Raw genomic sequence first — 15949 nt, forward strand, 5'->3', positions numbered from 1 at the left:
CAAAGATAAAAAGTACTGATAGTAGAACAGGACTAGCCTGTCTTTAGTTTTTAAAGTTCTCCAAACCAGACCTGTTTTAGTCATACTCCTAATTACATGTCACAAAAACCTTCTCTAGTGGCCTGGTGGAAAGAGCATTGGACTGGAAGCCAGGAGACCACTGCTCTCTTCTGGCTTCCTGTCCTTAGGCAAATCACTTAACCTTTCTGTGCTATAGTTGCCTCATCTGTCAATTGTGGATAATAATATGTGTCCTTTCTCTGGCACAGGGAATGAGCAATATTTTAATTTTCAGCTGTCCCTAAATTTTTTAGTTCTTTATGGAGATTCTGGCTGTATTCTGAACAAAAAACAAAACAACAAACCTCAACATCCCCCAAAATAGAGTTTTGAGAATTTGGATATCAGTTTCTAAAAACCAATTGTAATTGTTTCCAGCTGACATGGTTTTTGTACATTAAAAAACGCAAATCTTATCACTTGCATTATGTTGCTTTTTAAACAGATGAAGATGAAGATGGTGATCGAATTACAGTGAGAAGTGATGAAGAAATGAAGGCAATGCTGTCATATGTAAGTATATTACAAATGAGGACTGTCTTCAAAATGTTACTATAATCGAGGATGCTGTTTCTTGGCAGAGTGAAGATATAAAAGTAAATCACAGTTGCCATAACATTTTTCTATATAGTATATAAGGTTTTCAGAGATTTCCTTATGTGAAAGTTAAGGGCAATCTTTCCAAAAGACACTTACTGATCATATCATGAACATTAAGAATAATGCATCTTAATGACTTTTGCATTAGGTATGGTGCAGACTAAATGGACTATCAATTTCCTGTATTTTTTATGCAGTACTTAAAGTAACGGCTCATTAAAAATGAACCCCTGGGCTCTAAAAAATTTTTCAAAATCTACTTTCAACTGGAGATCTCTTTCACCCTTCCAAACAGACCGTAGTTATAATGTAGCTGCAAGCTTAATACATATACACAATTTAAAGATGTGTTCTTCATTATTTTATACACCCCCATACACCCATCCCAAGATGAACTACTGCAGGGTTACTTACTGAATCAAACTGATTTGAATATATCCTGAAATGATTTTTGTGTTTTAGATTTCAGTGAAAATTTGCATTAATGTTTGTCACAGGACTGAAGTAGATAAACAAGAGAAAAGACTACATTTCTAGACCTTTAATACTAAGCTTGAAAAATTCAACTATGATGAAGAAACATAGCTTCCCTGAGCCCCGATTTGCGCTTTCCTTGTATTTTGTTTTATTTCCTCTTACTTGTTTTATTTTATTTTATCTGAGTTTGTCATGTGTTTATAAAACCTTCTCTAGTGGCCTGGTGGAAAGAGCATTGGACTGGAAGCCAGGAGACCACTGCTCTCTTCTGGCTTCCTGGCCTTAGGCAAATCACTTAACCTTTCTGTGCTATAGTTGCCTCATCTGTCAATTGTGGATAATAATACGTGTCCTTTCTCTGGCACAGGATCATTGTAATGATGAAATGGGGGAATAGCCGGGGAAAGCTCTTTGAAACTTAAAAGTTCCATACAAATGCAAAGTGGTATTATGATGGAAATGATAGAATCAGCGCCCTTGCTTTTCAGTGAGACTCTAATCTTAGCTAACAGTTAGGTTGTAGGTTTTTGATAGACTTCAGCTTCAACCCAAGGTATTGTTTCATTGTAATGAAAACTGTAAAATATCTGTATGGGTTTCCGCCAATAGTTTTAATTTAGGGTAGGAGGAAAGAGAACAAGAAGAATGGCATGATTAACAGAGCGTTGCATTCAGAGCTGCAGAGAGTAGGAAAAGTCAATTTCCCATTGACTTCCCATTAACTTACTTGAGAGTCCTTGTGCTTTGAGAATTTAGAGCAGGGCTCATCAGCACCTTGAAAGGCAGAGTAGGATGGTCTGCTGAAAGGTCTAGCACTAGTATTGATAGATTTCTAACTCTCCTGAGAATGTGACATGCTTATTTTTAGAAAACACACGTGCGTAGATGGCTTCTAGTTTTTCCACATGCATCTCTTGCAGAGAGTACATTACTGACAGCAGTGTATTGCCATTATGTTTTTGACATATCCACACGCAAGGTGTATTTTCAAAAATGTACTTTTGGGAAGACCTGACAAAGTGTGCCTTTTAAGAATGTTACTACATGTGATCATCATCATCATAATTTCTGTTTTTTAGGTGCCCAATCTATATACCAAATGCTTATGGTATTTAATTTTCATTGGTTTTAATAATCACTGTGAGGTGTAGATATTATCATTCCTATTTTTTAGATGAGGAATCTATGATTAACAGACATGCTGAAGGTCTTAGAGCTGATATGAATGTGAGTATGGAATTTAAATTCAGTTTCTTCTCATGGCTCAGCTGGTTAGAGTGTCGTTCCAGTACGCCAAGGCTGCAGGTTCAATCCCCGGTCAGGGTGCATACAAGAATCAACCAATGAAAGCATAAATAAGAGGAACAGCAAATTGGTGTTTAGTTCTCTCTCTCTCATCAATAAATAAAAAAATTAAAAAGTTCAGTTTCTTCTTATGCCAAAGCTCATGATGCTTTACTGTTTTACACTGTTTCTGTCCTATCCACCTCCTTGCACATGAGTATTGTGATCTTTCTGTGTTATCACTGCTATTAAATTCTGAGTGATTTGTGTTCATATAATACCTTAGTTGAGATATCTATAGTTGAGATATTCCTAATGATTTGTGCTTATTTTCTCAAATGACGTGTTTGTGTTGTAGGAAAATATTAGAGTTATGTAATTGTCTTTAAACTTAAAAGCTCCTGAGATTTCTTGAGAGCCACTTTTTAGTCTGAAATCACCTAGCTCATTGATCGCCAAATATTTGGATTTCATGAACTAATCAATTTTTCTTTTCTTTCTTTTTTTTAGATTCATTTCAGAGAGGAAGGGAGAGGGAGAAATAGATAGAAACATCAGTGAGAGAGAGAGGCATTGATCGGCTGCCTCCTGCATGCCCCCTACCCAGTATCGAGCCCACAACCCGGGCATGTGCCATGACTGGGAATCTAACCACAATCTCCTGGTTCATGGGTCAGTGCTCAACCACTGAGTCATGCCGGCCGGGCTCAATTTTTCATTTTTAGGTTGGAGGACAGGCATAGGCACTGTGTTTAATTTTGCCCCCCACAAAATCTTAATACATAAACTAATAAAATTATCTACTCTTAACCATTATTTTATTAATAAAGAAAAAAGTGGGAGCTATTTAAAGATTAAAACATTGGGCAGTACATAATCTCAAAAGTAAAGATGACCATTGAAGTGAGTTAATTTAGTTGTTTTTTTGTTTATTCTCACTCAAGGATATTTTTCCATTGATTTTTAGAGGAGGTGGAAGGGGGAGGGTGGGGGAGAGATAGAGAGAGAGAGAAACATCGATGTGAGAGAGATGCAATTGGTTGCCTTGCTCATACTCCCTGACCGGGGAGGGGATCCAACCTGCAACTCAGGTACCTGCACTTGACTGAGAACAGAAGCTCAACCCTCTGGTCTTCGGGCTGACTCTCTAACCATTGAGCCATACCAGCCAGAGCTAGTTAATTTAGTTTTAATATAAAAACTCAATTATTCTTTGTATTGATTTGCTATGGATGTTGAAAACTTTTTATGAATTGGTAGTGGTCCATGGATTGTGGTCAGGCTGATTAGGTCCAGATTTTCTCTTTCATTCACTTAAATATTTAGAGATGGGAACCTAAGCCCCCACCGCCACCAAATTTTAACTAAAGGTAGAGCTCCACTTACCTGATTCTGAGTGCTTAAGCAAAGTATTTTTAAATGAAAATATCCCTATGCCCTGTTGTGGTTTAGTTGGTTGGAGTGCTGTTCCGTACACCAAAAGGTGGTGGTTCGATTCCCGGTGAGGGCACATACCTAGGTTGTGGTTCAATCCCAGGTCTGGGTATGGGTCTCATGTGGAGGGCAACCGATTGATGTTTCTCTCTCATATTAATGTTTCTCTCTCTCTCCCTTCCCCTACTTCTTTCTCTAAATCAATAAAAAAAAATTTTTTAAGAGAAACATGTTCCTAAGAGAGCTAAGTTTTAAGTCATTTAAAATCTAAATGGATTTTTCTCCTGTTTGTTGCACTAACCCCCTACTGTCACATATTCTTTGTTTATGTAGTCAAGCTCTGAGAAAACATTTAAACTGTAAAGAGTAAAGGAATCTCTTTTTCAAAAAGCACAAACAAGATTGGTTGACTCTCATTTTGATCTGCCTTGGTTCTCATGGTTGAAATTCCTTTGTGTTCCAGTTTTGCATTAAGAGAACCATAAGAGAATCTTGCAATAGATTTTGGTTGATAGTCTTCATTTGCCAACCTGTTATTAAAAACCTGCATTGGTCTTCATATTTTAGGTTCAATTTGGCTCTCAAAAATTTTGATTCCAGGTTTTGTGTGGTGACATCAGGAAAATAGTGACAGATGACCATATATTTACTCTAAAAAAAATAAAAAGTCATTTTTCATGTGGCATTCAATAAATTTGCAGTCACCTTAGTATTTCTTTAATATAGGCAAAGCAAAACTAGAGACACTTTTACTATAAATCCTTTAATTATCCTTTCCTATTGATTACAAAGATTAAATGAATAAACAGCCTGAATCTCTGTCTAAAGTTTTAAAAAATTTTGCATTGTCTAAGTTGTAACCTGCAGACATACTTCTTAATTTCTTTTTTAATCCATTGGATACAAGCATTTTCTGGCTTTGGGCCAACAGAAGCCTAAGGTTTTTTGTGGTGGTTTGTTTTGTTTTGTTTATCAGTAATTTAAATGGATTTTTGTGTTATACCTGCAAATGTTGCCTTTTTAATTGAAACCTTATCAATTATTTAAATTGTTAGAAGCCTTAGGGTGTTGATTTTATGTGTGCCATAACAGTGGCATACAGTGGTTTTTGATACATGTGACATGTGGAATATCACATTGTGTAAGGATTTGCCATGACAATAGGTTGTTGTGTGCTATTTAACTAATAACCAACATATTAAACCAAAGTGTTGTCACACATTAGTATCATTTTATGTAAGTTATTTAGAAGTTGTATTCATTTCTTCATTGGATATATTTTTAAGAGATAATGAGAAGAAAACAAAGCTATAATAAATTGTCTTTTAAGAAAATGTAAAGTAATTTGGTCTCCAAGGAGATATTTAATGTATTGAGAGAATTCAGCAGCCAAGTGTTATTACAATACCACAGTGATAGCTCTCTGTGTTTTGTTATGAGTTTGTGTTAATCAACAATCTGTTTTTATAGCATAGTTTCTTGTAAGTTATGTTGTTAGAATATTCCACTTCTGGGATCATGGCTTTTTCCCTGACACTATTGTGTCTTTTTAATTCCTCCATAACGTATTTTTTTAATTAGAATTTGAAATGCTTTATTAGGAAAAAAATACACCCAACCTACATATTCTGAAAACTGAATTCCTAATTATTGCTAATTATTTAAAGGACCCTGTTAAACATTCCCTTAATGTAGTTTACACTTTTTTGTTTCATTTTCCCTCTCATTTTCTAGAAAGATTGAAGATAGCATGCTGCTTGTCTTCTTCCACCTTTTTGTATTTGTTGTCTCATGGTGCTGGCTGCATTTCCTTTCAACATCAAACAACATTGCTGGGTCTTGTTTATTGATTCATCATAAGCTTTATCTATCACTGATACCCAGCTATAGGAGGGGGTTATTTTAAAGTTATCCTCTGTTTTTGGGTGATCTTTCATTAAGAAATTCAGATATTTTATATTTGTTTCTGCTAAATCCTGTGTCTGGTAAAGGATTTATTATACCTGGTTCCCTCGATACTGAGGTGCTTGTAGGAGTGCAGTACAGTAGTAACAAGAATAATTTTCTTCATTTTGCCCATTCTTTCTCTTTATACCATTTTCCCTCACATTGCCAGAAAAGTATGGGATGAATTTAACTGTAAAACCTCCCATTAAGGCCAGGCCCCTGTGTTTTAGCAGAGTGTAAGTATTCCCTGTGGTACACTTGACCATAGTGTACCTTGTTAGATGTGTTGTACCATGAGAGAAACTACTTTTTGACCTCTTATAGCACTTTGTAAATTGGGATATGATTAGCTTTATCCTACCTAGTATGCATAACTTGGAGATTGCCTCTAAAATCGTACAGTTACTCAAGGAGAGTTGGAAGAGAGGCTTAGAGGTCTCGTCCAACTGTTTCATTTTACAGAAAAGGAAACTGAGGCCAAGTGAGATCAGATTCAATTGGAGGTCACTTTGTTAATGAATGGAAGGTCTGGGTACAGATCCAGGCCCTTAGCTCCCAGTCTCTTCACTTCCAGTCTCTTCATTCCTGGTTTTAAGTGATGTTTTTGTTTTGGCATCTGTTGAAGTAATATTATGAATATTATTGAATATAAAAAAATACTCTGTGGGCTTTTAAAATTTTAGGGATTTTCTCCTTACCTTTAAGGCTGAGTTTTACACCAAAATGTCTTGCTAGTTAGGATTTGAACATTTAACAGCCTCAGGACCTTTGCTATTAGAAAGTTTCCCTCAAAGAGCGAAGAACTTGAAAGTTCATTTTCCACGTGGTGTTTTTAAACACTTCCCATATTAAGAGGGTCCTACTTCAAACTTACTTTATAAATGGAAAATCAGCTCAGTTGAAATCAGCTTAGTCTTCAACGAACAGTTAGTCCCCTAATTCAATGCAGTTCATCCAAATAGACTGATAATACAGCATATTCTCCTGGTAGGGTGGAGAAATGGTGAAAATAGTGAGAAAGTAAATGAAATAAATTGTTTTGGAAATTTTCCATTTTTTTCTCAAATAGTAACATGCTCTAAGCTGAAAGTAAAGTTTTTCTTTTGTTTTCTCATTCTAGTCAATGAATAAAGCATTTTTTAGCGGCAGATTATTTTAATTTCCTCTATTTTGTCTGGGACATTTGGATTCCCTTGAAATCATGATAAAAATATAGTAGCCCCTTATTTAGCCCCTGTCGTGAAATATCTTGTGGCACCTGTGCTGGCAAGAAGCAGAAGCATACTCAAATTTATATCAAAACAAGGGTTTTATTATGCAGCTCATGGTAGCAAAGGAAAAAGTGACCACAAGCAGGCCTCAGCCAGGGTGGCATCTATTGTGTCATTAATGTGGCTGTGCTCCCAGTTCAGCTCCATCTCTGTAGAGGTTCTCAGGGTAGCCTGTAGGTTGATTCTTCTGGGGTCCTATGTCTCAATAGCTGACAGGAGGGGGCAGAACCATGTTGTACATCAATTAGCCCCTTGAGGGTTATGGCTAGGACCTTCTCTTCAAAGGAAATGAGGGACCTCTAGCACTAGGATTGCTGTGGGGCATAACCAAGGTATTAGGCCCTTGTTGGCATCTCCTAATGAACCTCTATGCTCTCGGCCGATTTTACTGGAAACAAGAAGTAGTTTCTACATATATCTGAAAGGTGAATGTAAATTTGCTACAATTCAGTAAATTAGAGAAATTCAGTAAATTATGAACCCAGGAAATATTTCCAAAGGGGCATAAATTAAAATACAGTCAACATACAACATTATATTAGTTTCAGGTGTACAACATAGTGATTCGACATCTATGTATCTTACGATGTGATCACCATGATAAGTCTTGTAACCACCTGTCACATTATGAAGTTATTGTGACATTAGTGACTATATTTCCTGTGCAATACATAATATCCTGTGACTTATGTATTTTATAACTGGACATTTGTACCTCTTGAACCCCTTCACCCTTTCTCCAATTCCAACAGCCCCCTCCCTCTGGCAACCGTCAGACCAGTTTTTTCTCTGTATTTATGAGTCTGTTTCCGAACATTTTGTTGGTTTGTTTTTGTTGTGTGTTTTTTTTAGATTCCACGTATAAGTGAAACCACATGATATTTTGTCTTTGTCTGACTTATTTGTTTTAGCGTAATACCCTCTAGGTCCATCCGTGTTGTTGCAAATGGCAAGATTTTATTATTTTTTTATGGCCGAGTAATATTCTATTGTATATATACCCACTCATCTATTCATAGACACCTAGGTTGCTTCCATATATTGGCTTTTGTAAATAATGCTGTAATGAACATAGGGGTGCATATATCTTTCAAATTAAGTGTTTTTGTTTTCAGATAAATACCCAGCAGTTGAATTGCTGGTTTGTTTGGTAGTTCTATTTTTAATTTTTTGAAGAACCTCCATACTGTTCTCCATAGCGGCTGCACCAATTTACAATCCCACTGACAGTGCGTGTGGGTTCCCTTTTCTCCGCATCCTCCCTGAGACTTGTTTGATTTATTTATTTTTTTAATAGGTGAGCAGTAAGCAGGATCTTTGTCAAAGCACTACAGAACTGGCTAAATAAAGCAGCCTATTTGTAAGGGAACTTCCCATTTGGCCTGCTGTCTGCATGGCCTGATGGTCCTGTTTTATTTAAGTGGCAGGTTCCCTGAAGCTGCTATTTAAACTTCTACTTTAGAAGTGTAGCAGAATTGCTGCAGCCTAGAAGTAGGTGAAAGGTTAGTGTAGTCACTGCCTCAAGCCAACTGTGGTGATGACTCTGAAAGCTTCAGCTGAGAGGGTCCTACAAGTCTGGGACCATTGCTGAATACAAATTTAAACTTCTTTGCGCATGTGCATTACCTTAAACTGTCCAAGTTGAATTTCATCTGTTATTGGCTGCCCAAACCTCTATTTAGACCATCTGGAGCTCCCGAACATCCTTTATGGTTTTACTATCCAAAACAAATAGTGTCATCATTAGACTTGGCCAACATACTGTCTTTTTCATTTCCAAATCATTAATAAATACTTCTATCCAATAACATTAGCATATAAACAGGCCCCAGAGTTGTTCCCTGTCAACCTTTCACTGGAAAACTTTTCATTGTGTTTTTCTTTCTCACCTAATTCATCCATGACCACATGGAGCTCTTCAGCGTAGTCATTTAAGGAAGAACATCTGCACATTGTAGTTACCTCTGCAAGGGCAGTGAGGTGAGTGAGGAGTGGGGGTGGGGCAGGACCTGAAGCCAGGCAAGTCTTGCAGCTATTAATTTGGTATCTAGAATAGATTGGCTTCCTATGTTATTTTTGACCACTGGAGCACGTGTGTCCTTCCTAAGAGGTCAGCGTCACATAGGGAAAGTCTCTTAGTGTAAAGTATAAAAAAGAATTGAAAGAAGGTATAATGGATGACACTTCTGAGTAGTGTAATTGAATTTGCAGTCATTTGACAGAGTTAAGGTTGTTGGGCTCTTCACTGGGAAAACTAATAAATTAACTATGGACTGCAAATAGCTGGTTAGTTTATTGATTATTGCTGTAATTACTGACTGAGCTACATATAATGGGGTATGCTTGCAGTATTGACAGAACAGGAATTTGAAATTTTTATCATCAGTAGGAAAAAACCAGCATGCTATTCCCTATAAATTGAAATACTGCACTAATTATGTTGTCTGTTAGAAGACATGCTAAGGAAAGATTTAGGAAACTGTTTTGTTATAAACATATAGAATAATAAATAACCCTTTTTTTTGGTATGTAAGATTTGTCACTGAGAAGTTAGAAGTATGACCAATGAGAGTAGTTACCATGCCTGTATTAGTTTTATCTGTTTCCTTCCTCTAAACATTTGGGGAGCACCTATTGTGTGTAAGGCACGGTGGTAGGCATTGTATGGCAGTACCTACTTAGGGTTTGGGGGACACAGGCCTTTTTGAAAATCTGCAAAGTTGTTCTTTTCCCAGAAAATTCACAGAATGTGACATTTCACATAATTTCAGGAACTTAGGGATTTCCTAAGGCTATAAGCTATGGACCCCTGGTTAATACCTCTGCATTGAGAGAAAATACACAAGACTTGGTCCCTGTCCTTGATGAACTTCCAGAAGAGAAACAGTGTTCCTTATAATACCCTTTTACTTATTTTATTATGTATAGTACTGTAGTACTGTTGTACTGAGGGATAGAGAAGGGATACTGACTCAGCCTCCATAAACCAATTAGTTAAATTCTTCTACTTCTGTACTTGGTCTAAAAATGTCAGTAATCTTGTTTAGTGGTTTTTGTATCATTCTGTTGTTATAAACATTTTCTTCTATGTACTGTTGCTCAGAAGTGGGAGATTCATAGCATTGTGCCCTATTTCAAGTTTTTTAAGTATTTTATAAGAAGGTTTCCCATATACCAGCCCCTTTTATTTTGATCTTCCTAACACCTTTATGAAATGAACAAGGGAGGTATTTTTCCCATTTTTACAGCTGAGGCTACTAAGGCACAAATTGCCTGCCTTTCTCAATGTCACACAGTTAGTTAAGTGTAGAGCTGGGACCTGAGATCACTCACTCATTGATTTGTCCACTTATTCGTACAGCCAGTTTTTCATAAGTAAATATTTATGGGATAGCAACTATCTGGCCAAGTCCTATGCTAGGTGGTGGAGGTACATTGAACATACAGTTTATTTCTTCAAGGAACTCATGTCCAGCCAGGGAGATTAACAGAAAAGGAAACAGCGTTCAGTGTGGGAGGATAAGAAAAACTCATAACCACCAGGCAGAGTGATAAATGCTATTAAAAGTTTAAGTGTTAGGTGCTGTGAGCACAGAGAAGGAGCACCTGATCTAGCTTTGGGGACAGAGACACCTTCCTGAAGAGGGTGCTGTCTAGGTGGAGTAAGCAAGGACAGGGGGACTGGGAAGGGTGTTTGGGGCAGAGAAAGGAGTATGTTTAAAGGCTAAGGTGAAAGGATGCCTGGGCCATTCTGGAGGAGCTACCGTGACTCAGTGTGGTCTGGGCAGTTTGGAAGGGAGTATATGAGATGAGGTTGGGGAGGGAGGTGGGCTAGATCGCGGAGGGCCCTAGCTTGAGGGACTTGAGAGGTGGGGAATATGCAGAGTTAACAAGACTGGTGATTGACTGAGTGTGGGGAAGAAGGAAAGAGAGATGCTCTGGATTACTTTCAGATATCTGGTTTGGAAAATTAGGTCATTGTGATGTCATTTACTGAGATAGTGAACCCAGGTGACAGAAGACAGGTCTAGGGCATGAGGGAGGGGTGGGAGAGGTAGGGACCTGTTGAATTTGAGGAGCCTGTGGACAACCAGTTGGTTATGTTCCGAATCTTAGGAGAGAAATCTGGGCTGGAAATAAAGATTTGTGATTCATCAGCTCCTAATTAGTCTCAATGACTCCTCTGGTAATTGAAACCTTTGAAGTGGCTGAAGTTAACTCAAGGAGAGTATAAAATAAGAAGAGAAGGTTGATGAAAAACCATGGGGAACTGCATCATTTAAAGGAGGGGTGGGGAAAGAACCACTTATAGGAAACTGAGTGGGGTAGTTAGGGAGGTAGGAAAACCAGAGAGGGTCACTGAAGGAGGGAGAGGCCCCTCATCAGCACAGGAATCTTTGCATTGCACCATGCTGCCTTGTGCATCCCCAGCCCCTGAACAGATCAGGTGACCTGGCCTAACCCACACAGGGTATGAGTGAGGAAGCCAAGCTCTCTACCAGCTCAGCAGTCCCCCAGTAGCCTGCTTTATCTAGTTACATGTTTTGTGTATGAGAAATAGGAGATAACCTACCTTTTGGCTCTTAAATAGTAAACATACATTTTATGTTCTGAGTGCATGGACTAGAAGGAAAGAAGTATTTTTCTTGATTCACTGGTAAACCCTTTGTTTTGTCTGTGAAATATAGGGGTGATGATACTCACAGAATAGGCTAGAGCTGTGACAAATTAAATGAATGAATGTAAATATGTAGTACTGAGGCTAATATAGTAGGTATTCGATGAGCGATAGTCGTTTCTCTGTGTTGTGTGTTGCTCTCTCTTTGCCTTTCTCTTCTCTCTCTCTTAAGAGAGAACTATGCCTTGTAAAATTAAACTGCTGTTTTAGAATTCAAGTTTTCATATGGCAGATTTCCATGAAGATTTCCATGTAATTATTGATTGAATTGTGCTGTTAGAATTAGAATTAGGTTTATAACAAATAGGAACACTGTTTGATAAACTTGCAAACAAAACAAAGCCAAAATTGTACTTGCTATCCCCTTGTTGAATCTGGCCCTCTGTTTCAAATTAATTAGATTTTTGGATAACTATGCTAAACTTTGTCACATCCTTATTAAAATTGTTTAAGGATTTTGAAGAACATCTCAGAGGGACTCTCAAACTAATCTGAGTCTGGTACTGGAGATTCCATTAGCAATCACAAACCTGATTAATCTTTTACTCAGTTAGCTTATTGATTATTGCTGCAATTACTGCATGTAACGGATTCTTCAAGGGATACCAGCAGAAAACATTTTATAAGGTTGAGCACAACATTTTGTACTTTTTATACATAACTACTTCTGTATTTTTAAATGCTAGAACACTTCTACTCAGAAAGTGCTGTGCTTAATATTGTTACAGTATTAGGCGGTTCACTTTTTAATTTCTCAACTACTATTAATGCGTTACAGTTTACAAAGTGCCTTCACTAATTCTATTGCTGCAGTTTAATTTCGAGCCTCACACTAACCATATGTCATAGAGTAGATTTCTTTACTCTTATTTGGAGGAAACTAAAGTTCACCAAAGTTAAATGACTCTCTGAAGACTACTACAAGTTATTAAGTGGCAGAGTCAATATTGGACCCCATTTCAAGCAATACATATTTATCAAGCACCTACTATGTGCAGGGATTTGTGTTAGGGGTAATGAAAGCCAAGGTAAGATTATAGAGACTAAACTCAGGAAGTCCTTTAGATATCTTCAAATTATGATTTCATTAATGTTATAATGGTTACTTTTCTGTCTGAACCATGTTAAGTATCTTGGAATATAAGATTTAGGCTTTCCTTTGTTTCATTTTGTTTTTGTCTAGTAGAAGTCTTTGTCATCATTGTTTATATTTTATCATTATTTGGAACAACATTGGAAAGAACCCCTTTAAAGGGAGAATATATAAAAACATTGAGAGGATCAAGATCTAAAAACAACTTGCTCTGTAGCTTATTAAGTGCTGTCTTATATTTGCTCATGTAAGTCCAAATGAATCCTGTAGGTAGATGCCATCTTCATTTTACAGATTAGTAAACTGAGGTTCATTGTCTCCTCACTGAGGTCCTGTGCTAGGAAATGGCCCATACTGAGACTTCTGGGTTTGAGTCCTCTAACTCCTTCAAGTTCATTGCTCATTTCACTGGGTAGCATAGGCCTTGTGGCCCATCAGGACTGCTCTGTGCTGGGAGATACTATAGGTGGCTCTGCATTTTATCCATGCCCCTTAGGGAATGCCATTTGAGCAGTAGCCTGAGCTCCTAGGTCTGGTGCCTTGTTGGCAGCCCCCTGGTCCTCTACAGGCCTGTTCCTCAGAGATCAGTTGCCTAGACGAGGCTTGTGCCATGGATTTAATCACCTTCCTTTATAGTTTGTCCTTGATGGTGAATTACTTTGTTGTGTGGAACACAGATTCTCTGTTAATACAAACACAGATCGAACTCAGTATTTCAGCAGGAGAAAATGTTCTCTGGGTTTGGAAGAAATGTAGAAAACAAAAAACAAACTCTTAACTACTTGCTTTAGAGAAACTGGCAAGTTGCATACTTAATATTACTGTGACTGAGTTAATCCTATAATACAAAGAGATGTTTATAGATTGCTAAAAAATTCTTACAATGATTATCAAAGTATATATAGCTTACCAGTTGATTTGGCACAGGTCTGAAAAGAAAGGGAAACCATTTTTTAAAATTTATTTTGTGAAGTAAATAAATAAAGTTGGAAAACAGGTCAATTTCATGCATGCAAGGTTTTATAGTAGGAAAAAAATGCATTGCACCTGTTCTGACCCTTTACATTTGAGGTTATTTGTTTTCAAACTTGACCCCAAGCACCAGTTTCAGACAACGCTATAATTAATTTGTTAGACAAAGCATAAGGATATTTTATTTGTTTTGATTTCTAGGACTGTGGTGAAGTGGTAACTGAAATTACTAACCCATTGTACATAGCAGTTAATTAAAGAAAAGCATTAACTATAGGAGAACACCACCACTGCTGTTGTCTTGTATCAGTATAAAAAGGCAGTAATTTTTTTGACAACCACTGATTGGAAAGTTGCTTGCAGCCTTCCAGAAGCAAGGGGGTACATGCTGTGGATCAATAACCGGCAAATTTCCCATTAAAAAGAATACCTGAGCAATGTTCCAAATAGCCACTGGCATCTTAATTTTCCATGGAAACCTCAAACACTGGTGTGCCGAGGACAAGTCATTTTCGGACAATTTTTCCAGACTACTTGTTAACAGTTATTGCTGTCCCAAAAGGTTGACAGCCTACATGATTGATATTTCATTTACTTGTCATCACTGTTTGAGTAATGGCGAGCGCTGTATTTCTGGGGTTTTAAGGAATATAGTCTCCTGAAAGACATTCACCTTAGTATATATTCCAGAGAATGTGTCACATACGTTTATGCTGTGTGTATATAAGGTTTTACATACATAGAAAGAGAGGATTGGTTTCCTCTACAGTTTGAAAGCCCTTGGAGAGCAGGGTACACTTATATCAGTCTATATCTATCAAAAATTCACCTTCACTTTGTTTTTAGGGCAAAGAACCTTAGACTTGTTAACTTTTGATTTCCAAGATGATGTAGAATTTAAGATGTAGAAATAAAAAACTACCTTTATTTCTAAGGGAAACAAAAACTTGATCTTGTAATAATTTAATGTAAAATTGTAATTTTACAATTATAATTTAATGTAAAAGCAATTAAAAGATGTGTCTGTATCTCCTAAAAAGAAACCTAAGAATGTCAGCAAATAATGATGAAGAATTTCCTGAAAATGTAGTAGTTAAATAACATCTGTGTGTTTTTAATATAAAAACAGCAAAGATTAAAGGTTAGTTCTGCTCTGTGACAGCCCCTGAAAATACAAAATCAGTGGTTTTCACTGTTGATATTTTGCCACCAAGAACATCACTTTGTTGTTTGTCAAGTGTTAAGGAAGTAAGGACACAGAAGCGATCTCCCAGTTAGGTGGACGTAGGCTCATCAGTTAGCATATTAAGGAAAATGGGAATCAGACTATAATACAACCTACTGGATGAATCTGTATTTCTGAAGGAGTGTGAAAGCTTTTTTACTTGGAACTTTATTTTTTTGTGTCCAGAATTTTAACGTGGAATTTGATCCATACTAAAGTGTTTATAAGATTAAAGCATAAAAGGTATGTTTGCTTGAAACTGGGCTGCCTTTTTATCAAATTATCCTGTCAAATTTGAATGTCGTATTTTGTTTGCTCATTCTACAGTCTCTATGACTTAGATTTCCATTATCTGTGTATTTTATACCCCAATATGAATAATGTTTGATTAACTAACTGGAAAAGAGGTCCAAGCTAAATGCGAGGCATCTTCATTTTGCTTTGCAAAATCCAGAGGAAAAGAACAAGAGGCAATTTGAGAATTTTCCACTAAAATGCTTTGTGTTGTTTTTAATACATTTTATTTTCAAAATACTTATACAGCTCAAGTACTAATCTAAAGTCTTAATCAACAGTTTTACTTTGAAAGATAAATGACAGTGTGGAGGATAACACTATACTGGACTTTCAATCCTGAATATTCACTATAGTCATTTTAATGTGTAAATGGGGACAAAGTATTCTCGAGGCTGATATATATATATATATATATACACACACACACCAGCAATTTACAAAAGTGCTATGAATTAAACAACCCGTAAGTGCCTGCTGCAGTATTCATACATTACTGAGTAATCTCTTTCTATAATCTCTTTGCAGTACTATTCCACAGTAATGGAACAGCAAGTAAATGGACAGTTAATAGAGCCTCTACAGATCTTTCCAAGAGGTAATGTTGAACAAAT

At 36.9% G+C, this 15949-nt stretch overlaps 1 protein-coding gene across 3 annotated transcripts in view; it reads left to right on the forward strand.

Moving 5' to 3' along the window:
• Positions 1 to 15949, forward strand: part of MAP2K5 (mitogen-activated protein kinase kinase 5) — a 238893-nt gene that overhangs the window by 19183 nt on the left and 203761 nt on the right. For all 3 annotated transcript variants that reach the window (XM_081134329.1, XM_081134330.1, XM_081134331.1), the window contains exons 3-4: positions 506 to 573; positions 15864 to 15933. In XM_081134329.1, the coding sequence (XP_080990455.1) occupies positions 506 to 573; positions 15864 to 15933 (138 nt within the window). The remainder of the gene's footprint in view (positions 1 to 505; positions 574 to 15863; positions 15934 to 15949) is intronic.

Source organism: Miniopterus schreibersii (assembly GCF_964146895.1).
Source record: "Miniopterus schreibersii genome assembly, chromosome: 1".
Taxonomy (NCBI): domain Eukaryota; kingdom Metazoa; phylum Chordata; class Mammalia; order Chiroptera; family Miniopteridae; genus Miniopterus; species Miniopterus schreibersii.